This window comes from Microcaecilia unicolor, chromosome 4 (genome assembly GCF_901765095.1).
Source record: "Microcaecilia unicolor chromosome 4, aMicUni1.1, whole genome shotgun sequence".
Taxonomy (NCBI): Eukaryota; Metazoa; Chordata; class Amphibia; order Gymnophiona; family Siphonopidae; genus Microcaecilia; species Microcaecilia unicolor.
In genome coordinates, this window is record NC_044034.1 from 279,382,000 (window position 1) to 279,396,736 (window position 14,737).

Here is a 14,737-nt window from a genome sequence, read left to right on the forward strand (position 1 = left end):
ACCTGCTACCACCAGAAGTATAATTAAGGCAAGAAAAGAATTTGGACTTTCTCTTGGCTTTGGAGTGAGGGATATCTAGCCACAGAAACATTGTAAATAATTCAGTTGCCGTGGAGGGGCATAATCGAATGGGGCACCCAAGTTTTCCTGGGGCTGTCCTCACAGGACGGTTCAGCGAATGGGCGGGGAAATCCATATTATTGAAACAAGATGGGCAGCCATCTTTCGTTTCGATAATATGGTTGGAGACGCCCAAATTTCAACATTTAGGTTGACCTTAGAGATAGTCGTCCCTGGTTTTTGGCGATAATGGAAACCGAGGATGCCCATCTCAAAAATGACCAAATCCAAGCCAATTGGTTGTGGGAGGAGCCAGCATTCGTAGTGCACTGGTCCCCCTCACATGCCAGGACACCAACCGGGCACCCTAAGGGGCACTGCAGTGGACTTCACAAATTGCTCCCAGGTGCGTAGCTCCCTTACCTTGTGTGCTGAGCCCCCAACCCCCCCAACCCCCCCAAAACCCATTCCCCACAACTATACACCACTACCATAGCCCTAAGGGGTGAAGGGGGGCACCTACATATGGGTGCAGTGGGTTTCTGGTGGGTTTTGAAGGGCTCACATTTACCACCACTAGTGTAACAGGTAGGGGGGATGGGCCTGGGTCCGCCTGCCTGAAGTGCACTGCACCCAACTAAACTGCTCCATGGACCTGCATACTGCTGTCATGGAGCTGGGTATGACATTTGAGGCTAGCATAGAGGCTGGCAAAAAAAAATTTAAGTGTTTTTTAGGGTGGGAGGGGGTTGGTGACCACTGGGGGTGTAAGGGGAGGTCATCCCCAATTCCATCCGGTAGTCATGTGGTCAATTCGGGCACCTTTTTGAGGCTTGGTCTCAAGAAAAAAATGGACCAAGTAAAGTCACCCAAGTGCTCGTCAGGGATGCCTTTATTTTTTTCATTATTGGCCGAAGACGCCCATCTCTTAAGCACGCCCCATTCCCGCCTTCGCTACGCTACCGACACGCCCCCGTGAACTTTGGTTGTCCCTGCGACGGAAAGCAGTTGAGGGCACCCAAAATCGGCTTTCGATTATGCCGATTTGGTCGACCCTGAGAGAAGGAAACCCATCTCCCAATTTGTGTCGGAAGATGGGCGCACTTATCTTTCGAAAATAAGCCTGTTACTGTTGCTTCCACCTATTGTCTGTCACTGCTACACTGTTATTGTACCTGAAGTGACTTTGAGACAACGGTTGATTCAGAACTGCAGCACTGACTTGGCCTGAGTCTTACAGTCCCTGAAAATTTGGCATCAATAGCTCACTGAATAGAAAAAGTTAACAGTTGAGGAGAGGCAAACAGTGATCACATAAGCTGACCTCCTTTTGGACAGTAAGCTAAAAAGAAGAAAGAAATTTAATATGTGTATAATTCAGCTGCTATTCTGAGCACTGTAATGCTTAAAAATAATTTCACAATAATTATTTGCATGAACGCCTTCCTTATGATGTTTAGGGGCTCATTTTTGCACAGAAAATAATCCAAAATTTTATTTATTTATTTGTTTATTTAGATTTTGCTCACACCTTTTCCAATAGTAGCTCAAGGTGAATCAATAGTAGCTCCTATTGATTCTGGGTCAGCGATAGGTACTATATTCTGAAGTTTAGGTGCCAAAGTGGATTGGCAACTAAATCATTTTTTTCCACTCCTATTTCTCTGTCCCAGGAGGGCTTACAATCTAAGTCTGTACCTGAGGCAATGGAGGGTTAAGTGACTTGCCCAAGATCACAAGGAGCAGCAGTGGAAGCAGCACAAAGTAGCAGACTTTTGTTTTGTCCAAAATGTCCAAATTGCTATTTTTGAAACCCATTTTTAAGACATTTTTCTATGCAGTTCACCTGCTGTGCATCCAAATCACAGGGGGGCATGTCAGGGGTGGAATCTGGGCATTCCCAAAACTTGCAGATGTTGTGGAGGCATGGTCTAGTGGTTAGTGCAGTAGACTTTGATCCTGGAGAACAGGGTTTGATTCCCACTGCAGCTCCCTGTGACTCTGGGCAAGTCAATTAATCCTCCATTATCCCAGGTACAAAGAGTACTTGTATATACTATGTAAACTGCTTTGAATGTAGTTGCAAAAAAACACAGAAAGGTGGTATATCAAGTCCCATTCCCTTTCCTTTCTGCCATAATGGAACAAAGCAAAAATGTCTAAGCAAGGCTAAAAGTTAGATGTCTTGATCTAGACCTTTTTCAATCACAACTAAGTCGCAAAAAGATGCCCTAAATGACCACTGGAGGGATTAAGGCGTGACCCTTCCCGTTACTCCCACAGTGGTCACTGATCACCTCTCACACTCCAAAGATGTGAAAGAAACAGTATATACCAGCCTCTATGACAGCTTCAGATGTTATGGCCAGGCCTATTAGGGCAGCAAGCAGATCACTGGAGTATCCTAGTGGTCAGTGCAGTGGACTGTAGAGAAGGGGAACCAGGCCCATATCCCATTCTAACTGGTGCACTTTTAGTGGAAACCGTGAACCCTCCAAAACCAACCCAAAACCTACTGTGCCTTCATACAGGTGGTACCTGCAGCCATAAGGGCTACTGTAGTAGTGTACAGTTGAGTACAGCAGATTTTTGGTGGTTTGTGGAGGGCTCCCCATACAATATAATGGGGTAACGGTGAGATGTGTACCTGGGACCTTTTATGTGATGTCCACTGCAGTGCCCCCTAGGGTGCCTAACAGTTTTGATGGGATGTCTGTGTGGCCAGTCTACTAAGAATGCTGGGCCCCAATACATCCCCAATGGCTTGTTTTTGTGCATTTTTCCCTTGGAATTTTTTTTCCAAAAATGGTCCATAAAGGTAGATGCGCTGAGCACAAAAACGTCTAGCAAATGACCATTTTCAAAACAAAAAGACATTTTCTGGTTCAAAAATCGCTACGTTCGCCACTTGATTTTTGGACGTTTTCAGCAAAACACTCAAAATTGGATTTAGACATATTGAGAATGCCCCTCCACATGTGTTTTTAGAAAAATAAGATGCCTATAGCTGAGGAACTAATATTGGGCAGCTGAGATAGCAACTTTGGTTATATAATACAGCTTTGTATTCAACTTGGATTTTATAATCAATATCAAGTATGATACTCCAGGGCAGTTTGTAACTGGCTTGTATGGTAATTGAAATCAGGTGGCCCCCCTTCTAAAATCTCAACTTGCCATCCATGCTTCAGCAAGTTGCACAAATGGAAGTCAGATCACTTCATACATGGCCATATCACAGGCAATGAAAGCAGAAATAAAAATAGCTTTTTAGGTAGCATCCAAAAGGGCTCCCAATTGGCTAGAATCAAAGTAAAAGAAACTGAATTACAGAATGTTTTACCAACTGAGATGTCATTTTGTAAAACTAAGATCACATTACAGCTGTAAGCATCATGGGGTTAATTCTGTGCGAATTTATATACAGTGTGCCAATTTATCATGAGTTAAAATCCTTGATTTGACATTTGTTAATGCATTACATGATCCCCTAGACATGTATATTTAATGTAATTTATGTTTATGTAATGTACTGTTATGAAACGTACAGCTAAAAAATGTATTTTTAGAGCTGCCTTATGATTAGGTAGGTTATAATTGTAAGCATCATTTTAGGACCCCAATTGCTCTTAGTGACCAACACCCCCCCACACTTGGATAAATACAAGTTTTTATTTTCAAGAATTCTATCTAACATAAGAACATTCTTCTTACTGAATATTATATATCTTACAAATAAATGCCTTTTAGTGCCAATTTCATATATCCTATGCTATCTATAAAGGCAGTCCTTTTCCGTTATTAACTCATTTTTGAAAAAGATGTACCTTACAGGGTTTTGGAGCTCACCTCTTCAACTGTCCTTCCCCCAACTGAAGACCCTCCCAGGCAGTAACCCCCTCCCCCAGGCTCCTCCACTGCTTTGAAAACTCCCCTGAGCCTACTTTAATCAAAATCCCTGGTTTGCAGAGGTGCAGATGGAAGCAATTTTCATTTGCTCCTGCCCTTGCTGGAACTTTAACCCCTAGCAGTAGTACCATGAGACTACTGCTAGAGGTGAAGGCATCATTTTGGATGAAGGCACTGGTGAGGGCAGGACAGACTGGGGATCACTTTTGCCCTCATCACTAGACACCAGGGATTTTGACTAAAGTAGGTCCAGGGGGCAGGGGATGACAATTCTGAGGAGGAGACTGGCCAGTAGAGGTTTGATTTGAGGGAAGGCTGACTGGGATGGCACAAATGGGGAGGGGCCTTGATTTATGGCTGGCTTCCTTTCTACAAAGAACAGACTAATTCTTGGCAAAATTCTTAGACTGTTAAGGTGTTAGAATAACTGATACCTGTCAAGCTCTCTCTGCTTAGAAAGTCTTTTTACTCAGTCTTTTTACACGTCTGACCCAATTACTGGGGAGTTTTCCAAATTCAGCAAGGACTGTCCTTATTAAAACAACATTAGATCTGCTGTTAATGGAATTCAAACCCCAGTACAAGGAATAATAGTGGTAGAGCTGCTTGGTATGAGTGATCATAACTCAAATTTGACATACTCATCAGAGAATAATAAACCTACTGCAGTAATATTTAACTTTAAAATGGGAGATTACAATACAATCAGGGAACTAAAAAATATAAGGAACAATTAAGATGATTAAAAGTCTGCATAAGGTAAAAAGGCTCTTTTAAAGAGCCATCTCAAAAACCCTGATAAATTCAAGAAAGTTAAAAAAGGTTGAAAAAAGATCAAACACTTGCCATCACAGCTAAATGGTGTTATTAAAAAAGGCTAACACAAATATTTTCGAAATACATCAAGAAACCTGTGAGGGAGTCAGTCCAGCCATCAGATGATCAAAAGTGAAAACAGCACTCTGCTATGTTAATGCTATAGCAAAAATGAATGCTTTGCTTTGATCTTCACTGCAAAGGATGATGAACAAATATCCACACCAGAAACACTCCTTATAGGTCATGATTCAGAGGAAATGAAGCAAATCAAAATGAACCTGGAAGAGGAGCTGGAGCCAAATGACCAACTAAAAGATGGCCAATCACCATGGCCTGATGGCATTCTTTCCAAAAATCTAAAGGAACTCAAATATAACATTGCAGAATTGTTACTGATAATTTGTAACCTATCATTCAAATCTGCCACTGAACCTAAGGACTGGAAAACAGCAAATATAATGACAATTTTTAAAGAGCTACAATGTGATCCAGGACACTGAAGGCCAGTGAGCCTGACATGGGTGCCAATTAAAATGACGAGCTATTGATAAAAACAAAATTACTTGTTATCTATTGACCATGTATCTCCTATTCTGATGGCCCTTCATTTGCTCCCACTTGAGCTACATATTAAATGTAAGATAATATGTTCGGTTTTCCATTCTTTACATTTGATAGAGTCAATGTATTTATGGATGTTATTACAACTATATGAATGAATAAGAAATTTAAGGTCATTTCAGTAGTTGCAACTGAGGGTACCAACTGGTATCAGTTTGTGATGTACAGTGCAAAAGGAGTTTGTGATCCAAGGTCCATTTTTGTGGAATTTGATGTTGCTTGATGTACAGCTCAAGAGATATCACTCTGCTTTTGGAAAAAAGCAAAAGGCTTTTTGAACAGAGGGTTTGGAAGAGTCATTAATGTGAATTAGGGGCTGGACTGCTTCCAGGAAGTGCAGATATGGGGACCCTGTATCCCAATGCTAGCTGCGAGGAGCAGAAACAGGAGACAGTCAAGAGGTGCTAGTAAATCCAGCTGGAGCAAAAAAAAGATGCCCAAGGTAAAGCCTATATGAGCTGTAAACAGGAAAGGAGAACACACTGGATTTTTAAGTAGAATTTTTGCTACTTATGGGCCTTTTTTTATCAAACCGTGCTAAAGGTCCCCAGCGCGGCAATGCCGAGAAAGCCCATTCACTTTCAATGGGCTTTGTCAGCATTGCTGCACGGGAACTGCTAGAGCGGCTTGATAAAAGCCCTATGTTTGCTAGAATATTGTTTTGGCAGAAGCAACCCCATAGTGATATATCCAAATTTTAAGTAAAGCCTTTCCAGTCTGACGAGAAAAGATGGCTGACGGGAGATATGATAGAGGTCTATAAAATAATGAGTGGAGTGGAATGGGTTGACGTGAATCGGTTGTTTACTCTTTCCAAAAATACTAGGACTAGGGGGCACACAATGAAGCTACAAAGTAGTAAATTTAAAACAAATTGGAGAAAATATTTCTTCACTCAACATGTAATTAAACTCTGGAATTCGTTGACAATGAATGTGGTAAAAGCAGTTAGATTAGCGGGGTTTAAAAAAGGTTTGGATACCTTCCTAAAAGTTCATAAGCCATTATTAAGATGGACTTGGGGAAAATCCACTGCTTATTTCTAGGATAAGCAGCATAAAGTGTATTGTACTGTATTGGGATCTTGCCAGGTACTTGTAACCTGGATTGGAAACAGGATGCTGGTCTTGATGGACCTTCAGTCTGTCCCAGAATGGCAAAGTTTATGTTCTTATGTTCTTACTGGGTGGATTTGCTTTATTGACTGTGAGAAGCTTACTGTGTGTGGATTATGTGCCAGTCAGTCCCCTAGTTCTAGCTCTGCTCTCAAACCAGTCCAAACAAAAATATATTTGTGTAGCCCATCTGATCTGAACCCAGAGTTACAAACATAATTAGAGTTCATGCAATGCTACACTGTTCCTTTAGCATAAAGCAGAATGGTCGCCATGTTAATCTACCTTGAAAACATCATACAGTGCCAAAGAAAGAGTTTGGATGCCACTGTAAGCTTCAAATCATTGTCTTCCTTACCTTCATACCAAAAGTGAATATTGTGATGATAATCTTGAAAATCAAGGCCAGAGCCAGCTGCCACATGGCTGTGTAAACTCCCGGCCCAGCAGGTCGATCAGGAATGTCATCAACCGTTCTGGTCATATTGGGGTCATTGATATAGTCACAAAGTTGTGAGGACTCCAGAGCACCACAGTCATTAAAAAGCTCAGAGATAAGTTCACTGGTGCTCCTCCGTGTATAAGGATTGGGATAAGCAATAATGGCTGTGATGGCAGTGACAGCGATGACCTCCAGAACTGGGTACTTGCCGAGCCTGGTGGTTTTGCGTCTCCTGCACCAGGCAATATTGCAGCGGATGAAAAGTGTTCCCCACAGACCTCCAAAGACTCCAAGCAGGATAAAGGGAAAGAGTTCTGCCATGTACCAGGGTGTATGATACTCAACATAAAAGAGGACAAGTCGACTATTTCCAAACGGATTAATGGATCTCAGGGTAAAGGCAGCAACCAGAGCGGCAAAAAATGACCTCCATAGTGTCTTCAAAGGAAAGTAGTAACTAACCTAAAACAAGAGATATTGAAGATAAGAAATTTACCTAAAGAAAGAACTATTTCTTTCCATCCCTACTTCGTCTTAAACACACTCAAGCCTATTTTCAAACTCAATCATTTGCTCACCAGCAGCCCGTGAACATGTAACTCCACTATTTGTGTAATTTCAATCACTATATGGACAGTGATGGCCCAAAAATACCTCTAACCAGCCTAACACTCTCCATATAGTATGCGGGTGGAGGAAGAGTGAAGCAGCAAAATTATCTAGAACAGTAGACACTGCAGGCTATACATTTTTAAAACAATAATTTTAAGAACTACACAGCAAGTATATTTAGCACTACTGACTATGGAGGTAATTCTATGACTGGGCACCTACATTTCAGCAACACTTGTGAGTATGATTGTACAAAATATCTGTTTGTTTGCAGATAGGTGTACCTTTACAGGCATAGGTGGCAGCTGTTTTATAAGGTTCTGGGTAAGTGGCATTCCTGTGGCATTCCCCTGGATTCTATATAGCGCGCCTACAGATCTGCGGCAAAATTACCTTAGCAAGCTAATCAGCGTTGATGTCAACTCTTAACAAGCAATAATGAGCACTAACCGGCACTAATTAGAATTTATGCGCACAACTTGCTAAACATATTCTGTAATGCAGTGCGTCTTACTTCTGGACGGGGAAATGGGCGTTTTGTAGGCGTTCCAAAATTTATATGCACTGTTCTAGAATATGGGCCAGTGCGCCTAAATCTACACTCCGGAATTTACGCCACATTTTCGTTGGTGGCAATGGATGCACATAGTTTTAGGCGCTAGGATGCCAACTAAGCATATTCTATATATCGTGCCTATAGAATACACTTAGTCGGCACTGATTTCTGTGCCAATTTTTTAGGTGCCATATATAGAATCTCATCCATAGTATGTAAATGCAAGGAAGCAGAGCATTAGAGGTGTGTTGGTGGTGCTGCCACTTAGAGAACACTGTAAGTTACATATTCCCTTACCACATTTAGGTGCCTGTAGTTGGTGTAACTACAGGCATCTAGATTATAGGTGCCCCGATACCAGGCTATGCTAGATTTCTATAACAGCATCTGGGTATCCATGCATCAGCAGGGTAGGACATGGCTCCAGGTTGGGCCAGACGGCAGGCAGCTCGCTCCCGCTTGTGCTGCTGAAAGAGTAGTGAGGTTTGAAGGATGGCCGGTGAGGGGAATGGACCTGAGGCAGGATAAGGCAGAGGTACTGGACTTGTAAAGGAGGAGGGGGACGCTGAGGGAGAGGTACTGGACTTGGGTGAGAGGGCTGAGGGATAGGTGTAGAAAGCCTGATGGTGCTGAGGGAGAGGAGGTGGATTCATGGGAAGGAGTCTGAAGTTGAAGTAATGGACTCATGAGGGAGGGGGGCTGAAGGAGAGTTAATGGAATCATTGGGGTCGAAGGAAGAGGTAATGGATAGTTGTGGGGGGTGTTGGGGGAGAGGTGTTGGATTTGCAGATGAGGGGGACAGGAGAGATGGTAGCCTTGTGGTGCACTAGGGCAGGAAAAATGCCAGACCACAGGTGAGTGAACCAGGAGAAGAGGGGGAGATGCTGGGTTATGTGGGGGAGGGCTAGAGAGAGGGGGAGATGCTGGACAAATTTGTGTACCCGCCTCTCCTGCTGATGCATTGGGTTTCCTGCAGCTGCTCTCCCCTTGGAGCCACTGCCTGAAGAACACTGCAGATGCAGTTTTTTTCAGGGGGAGGGAGGAGGAAAGGGAGAGGGGTGACAAGGAGCTGCAGGGAAGGACAGAAAGAAGGGGCATGATGCTACTGGACCACAGGGGAAGAGGGAAAGCGAGTGGACAAGGAGCTGCTGGACAACAGGGGGAGAGGAAAGAGAGATATGATGAGCTAACATGTGGGTGGAGAAAAAGAAAGGAGAGGCTGGGCTACAGTGATGTAAGCAAGAAGAGGGAGGGGAGAAACTGGGCATGGAGGAATCTTGTGTGAGAGACCATGGGGATTTTCAAGAAGATGAGTAAGAAGAGTATGGTGAGTACAGGAAGAGTAATGGGAAGTGGGTGAAAGAGAAAAGATTAGAAGGCCAGGGAAGGAGTGAAACAGGACAGTTAGGGGGTGAGAGGAGGTATTGGAAAGTTGATAAGTGAAATATAGGTGGAAGACTGAAGAGTGAGGGGGTAATATTTGAGTGGGCAGAGAGAGAGAGGAAATATGTCAAGAGATGAATGTGTGAGGAAATGGAAGAAGATAGAAGGAAAGTGGAAAAAGGACAAATGAACAGCACACACTGGAAAGAGAGCAAAAGACAGAAGGAAAGTAGATGAGAGAAAATGGGACCTACATGCTTGGAAAAATAAAATGCCCAAACAATAAAGATAGAAAAAAAGTTTTATTTTGAATATATTAACTGGAATATGTTAGCTTTGGGAAATTGAACCACTGGTGTATTTGTATTTTGTTCAGTACAGGAGGAAATACATTTGTGTTTTAGTTTCTCCCATGTTGTGGTACCCACCTAGTTTGATTTCTTGGGATTCCCAGTTAAATTTTTGTCTTCATAGTTATATTTCTAATTTGTGATCCGTTGTTCTGTATTTGGTGAGGGTTTGTTTTGTTGTGAGTAAGGTGTGGTATTCTATTTGCATGTAGCTTCTGTGTAGAATTTTGTAGCAGTCCCACTTGTTCTGTTTTACCAGTAGTAGTTGTATTGGTATTTTAGAGCCCCGTGTAACATTTGTAGCACTGCCTATTCTTAAGTAGGGTTCATGCTGTTAGAATCACAGGAATTAGTGCTAATTCCGTTTGCCACATCTATGTTGAGTTATTTTTCCAGGTTTTGTATTATTTCACAGTGTGCCTGGTAGTGGAGAGATTTATATTGCTATAACTCAGATGAACAACCACACCCACTTGGCTTACACTTTACTGTAGAAATTAACCACCGATAGTCAAAAACAGCATGTTCCACAGTTTTCAATCAATTAGATCTAATGGTCTCAGAGGTGCAACTTACCAGTGTCTTTAAACTTCACACTTTCTACCAAGCAACTGGGTTCTAAAGATAAGGGGACATATCCTTCATATAGCTTTTATTTATTTATTTATTTGGATTTTGCTCACACCTTTTGCGAAACATGTCGGATTTTCACTCCCCGTTCTGACATTTGCACTTTATACATCTCTCAGATAAGTTTTTATCCATTTTATTAAATGATTTAAAAAATGTATAAAATATATTTGAATTAATAAAGAGAACAGTGAAGATTCTAAATTAATTAATTCAATAATTTTTGAAGAAATGAAATTTTTGACCTGTTGGTCGATGGTGAGGTTGGTGCTATAATTCTTCCAGTGTGATGTTTAAAGACACTGATAAGTTGCACCGCTAAGACCATTAGATCTAACTTAGGGGCCCTTTTACTAAGCCGCGTAAGCGCCTTTGCATGCCCGTGTGCCAAAATGGAGTTATCGCACAGCTACCGCCTGGCCCTTGCGGTAATTTCATTTTTGGCACGTGCCCGAAAAATATTTTTTACTTTCTGGCGCTCATCAGCTACGCGCACCAAGTGGCATTTGGCGGGCGTAGGTCATTACCGTCCAGTTACCGCATGAGACTTTACCGCTAGGTCAATGGCTGGCGGTAAGGTCTCAGAAGCAAAATGGACGCGCAATATTCATTTTGCCACATGTCCATTTTCGGCAAAAATTTTAAAAAGGCATTTTTTTGCAGGTGCGCTGAAAAATGATTCTGCACGCATCCATACTACCGCAGGCCATTTTTCAGCGCACCTTAGTAAAAGGACCCCTTAAAGCTGTGGAACATATACTTTTTGGCTATTATTCAGATGACATGGTAACTTCCATGGATAAAATGTGCTAGTTATGATCTGCACCTGTTCTTGGGGGGGGGGGGGGGGGGGGAGATAGGGTATTTGTGCATGCACAGCATGTTTACATTTAATTCATATGAACTGCCATACTGTATCAACCAAAGGTCCTGTACACAGTGTGTCACATATGTGAGCATTATCTATCAGGTCAGTTCTGACTGAAAAAAAGATTGAGAACCACTGCTCTAGAGAATTCTGGCAACAATTATTACTATTACTACTACTATTTATGATTTCTGAAGCACTACCGGACGTGTACAGCACTGTAGCCACATCATGACTCTGTTATGTCCAGCGATTAGGAAGGGTTAAACTTCTGCTGGGCCTGCGCTTGTGCCTTACTGTGCTCTGAGAGCTTTATTAAAATAAAATTCACTTCCAGAGTGCAGGATAAATGAGCGCTGTGCCTTTTCAGCTCTAATACAATTTTATTTGAGAATACCAAACTATTTCAGACAGATTTACTCACACAAGGGTGAGTTTCGAGAGGTTGCATGGCCATATAGAATTTACAGTAAAGAATACTGTATATTTTAACATTATTTGTAAACTGGTTGCTACACTGTACCTTTGTACCAATAAAATGTATAATAAAGTTACATACATATATACCACTTTTATTTCTGTTTTGTTTTGTTTTGGAGAGAGAGCCTGTTATTAAAATTTACCAGCACAGCACAGGCAGCTATTACATGCTGTTAATGCAGTACATTACACAGCAAATAATGTGGCATAGTTAACATTATCTGAAAGGTATAGCTGACTACATTGCGTTACCTGTCATTCATTAACATGTAATATAGAACTTTTCTCTTTGTCAACTGAAAAGAAAAATGTTGGGAACATTGAGGCCTTGCAGTTCATGGTGCATTAATTTTGGCTATTAACCCATAGTAACTGCATAATCGTAGTACACTTAATAAAGTAGGCTCCTTTAAGAGGAAGTGAAGTCAACAATGCAGATGGTAGCTTGAGAGTACATAAGTACATAAGTACATAAGTACATAAGTAGTGCCATACTGGGAAAGACCAAAGGTCCATCTAGCCCAGCATCCTGTCACCGACAGTGGCCAATCCAGGTCAAGGGCACCTGGCACGCTCCCCAAACGTAAAAACATTCCAGACAAGTTATACCTAAAAATGAGGAATTTTTCCAGTCCATTTAATAGCGGTCTATGGACTTGTCCTTTAGGAATCTATCTAACCCCTTTTTAAACTCCGTCAAGCTAACCGCCCGTACCACGTTCTCCGGCAATGAATTCCAGAGTCTAATTACACGTTGGGTGAAGAAAAATTTTCTCCGATTCGTTTTAAATTTACCACACTGTAGCTTCAACTCATGCCCTCTAGTCCTAGTATTTTTGGATAGCGTGAACAGTCGCTTCACATCCACCCGATCCATTCCACTCATTATTTTATACACTTCTATCATATCTCCCCTCAGCCGTCTCTTCTCCAAGCTGAAAAGCCCTAGCCTTCTCAGCCTCTCTTCATAGGAAAGTCGTCCCATCCCCACTATCATTTTCGTCGCCCTTCGCTGTACCTTTTCCAATTCTACTATATCTTTTTTGAGATACGGAGACCAGTACTGAACACAATACTCCAGGTGCGGTCGCACCATGGAGCGATACAACGGCATTATAACATCCGCACACCTGGACTCCATACCCTTCCTAATAACACCCAACATTCTATTCGCTTTCCTAGCCGCAGCAGCACACTGAGCAGAAGGTTTCAGCGTATCATCGACGACGACACCCAGATCCCTTTCTTGATCCGTAACTCCTAACGCGGAACCTTGCAAGACGTAGCTATAATTCGGGTTCCTCTTACCCACATGCATCACTTTGCACTTGTCAACATTGAACTTCATCTGCCACTTGCACGCCCATTCTCCCAGTCTCGCAAGGTCCTCCTGTAATCGTTCACATTCCTCCTGCGACTTGACGACCCTGAATAATTTTGTGTCATCGGCGAATTTAATTACCTCACTAGTTATTCCCATCTCTAGGTCATTTATAAATACATTAAAAAGCAACGGACCCAGCACAGACCCCTGCGGGACCCCACTAACTACCCTCCTCCACTGAGAATACTGGCCACGCAATCCTACTCTCTGCTTCCTATCTTTCAACCAGTTCTTAATCCATAATAATACCCTACCTCCGATTCCATGACTCTGCAATTTCTTCAGGAGTCTTTCGTGCGGCACTTTGTCAAACGCCTTCTGAAAATCCAGATATACAATATCAACCGGCTCCCCATTGTCCACATGTTTGCTTACCCCCTCAAAAAAATGCATTAGATTGGTGAGGCAAGACTTCCCTTCACTAAATCCGTGCTGACTTTGTCTCATCAGTCCATGTTTTTGTATATGCTCTGCAATTTTATTCTTAATAATAGCCTCCACCATCTTGCCCGGCACCGACGTCAGACTCACCGGTCTATAATTTCCCGGATCTCCTCTGGAACCTTTCTTAAAAATCGGAGTAACATTGGCTACCCTCCAGTCTTCCGGTATTACACTCGATTTTAGGGACAGATTGCATATTTCTAACAGTAGCTCCGCAAGTTCATTTTTTAGTTCTATTAATACTCTGGGATGAATACCATCAGGTCCCGGTGATTTACTACTCTTCAGCTTGCTGAACTGACCCATTACATCCTCCAAGGTTACAGAGAATTTGTTTAGTTTCTCCGACTCCCCCGCTTCAAATATTCTTTCCGGCACCGGTGTCCCCCCCAAATCCTCCTCGGTGAAGACCGAAGCAAAGAATTCATTTAATTTCTCCGCTACGGCTTTGTCCTCCTTGATCGCCCCTTTAACACCATTTTCGTCCAGCGGCCCAACCGACTCTTTGGCCGGTTTCCTGCTTTTAATGTATCTAAAAAAGTTTTTACTATGTATTTTTGCTTCCAACGCTAATTTCTTCTCAAAGTCCTTTTTTGCCCTCCTTATCTCCGCTTTGCATTTGGCTTGGCATTCCTTATGATCTATCCTGTTACTTTCAGTTGGTTCTCTTCTCCACTTTCTGAAGGATTGTTTTTTGGCTCTAATGATTTCCTTTATCTTACTGTTTAGCCACGCCGGCTGACGTTTAGTCTTTTTTCCCTTTTTTCTAATACGTGGAATATATTTGTCCTGAACCTCCAGGATGGTGTTTTTAAACAGCATCCACGCCTGATGCAAGTTTTTTACTCTGCGAGCTGCTCCTTTCAGTCTTTTTTTCACCATTTTTCTCATTTTGTCGTAATCACCTTTTCTATAGTTAAACGCTAGCGTACTTGATTTCCTAGTTTCACTTCCTTCAATGCCAATATCAAAACCGATCATATTATGATCACTGTTATCAAGCGGCCCTCGTATCGTTACCCCCTGCACTAGATCATGAGCACCACTAAGGACTAAGTCTAGTA

General features: G+C 42.2%; 1 protein-coding gene across 1 annotated transcript in view; it reads right to left on the bottom strand.

Annotated features, from left to right (window-relative positions):
- Positions 1-14,737, bottom strand: part of CLCN4 (chloride voltage-gated channel 4) — a 105,069-nt gene that overhangs the window by 37,714 nt on the left and 52,618 nt on the right. The window contains exon 8 of the mRNA XM_030201614.1: positions 6,883-7,428. Within this exon, the coding sequence (XP_030057474.1) occupies positions 6,883-7,428 (546 nt within the window). The remainder of the gene's footprint in view (positions 1-6,882; positions 7,429-14,737) is intronic.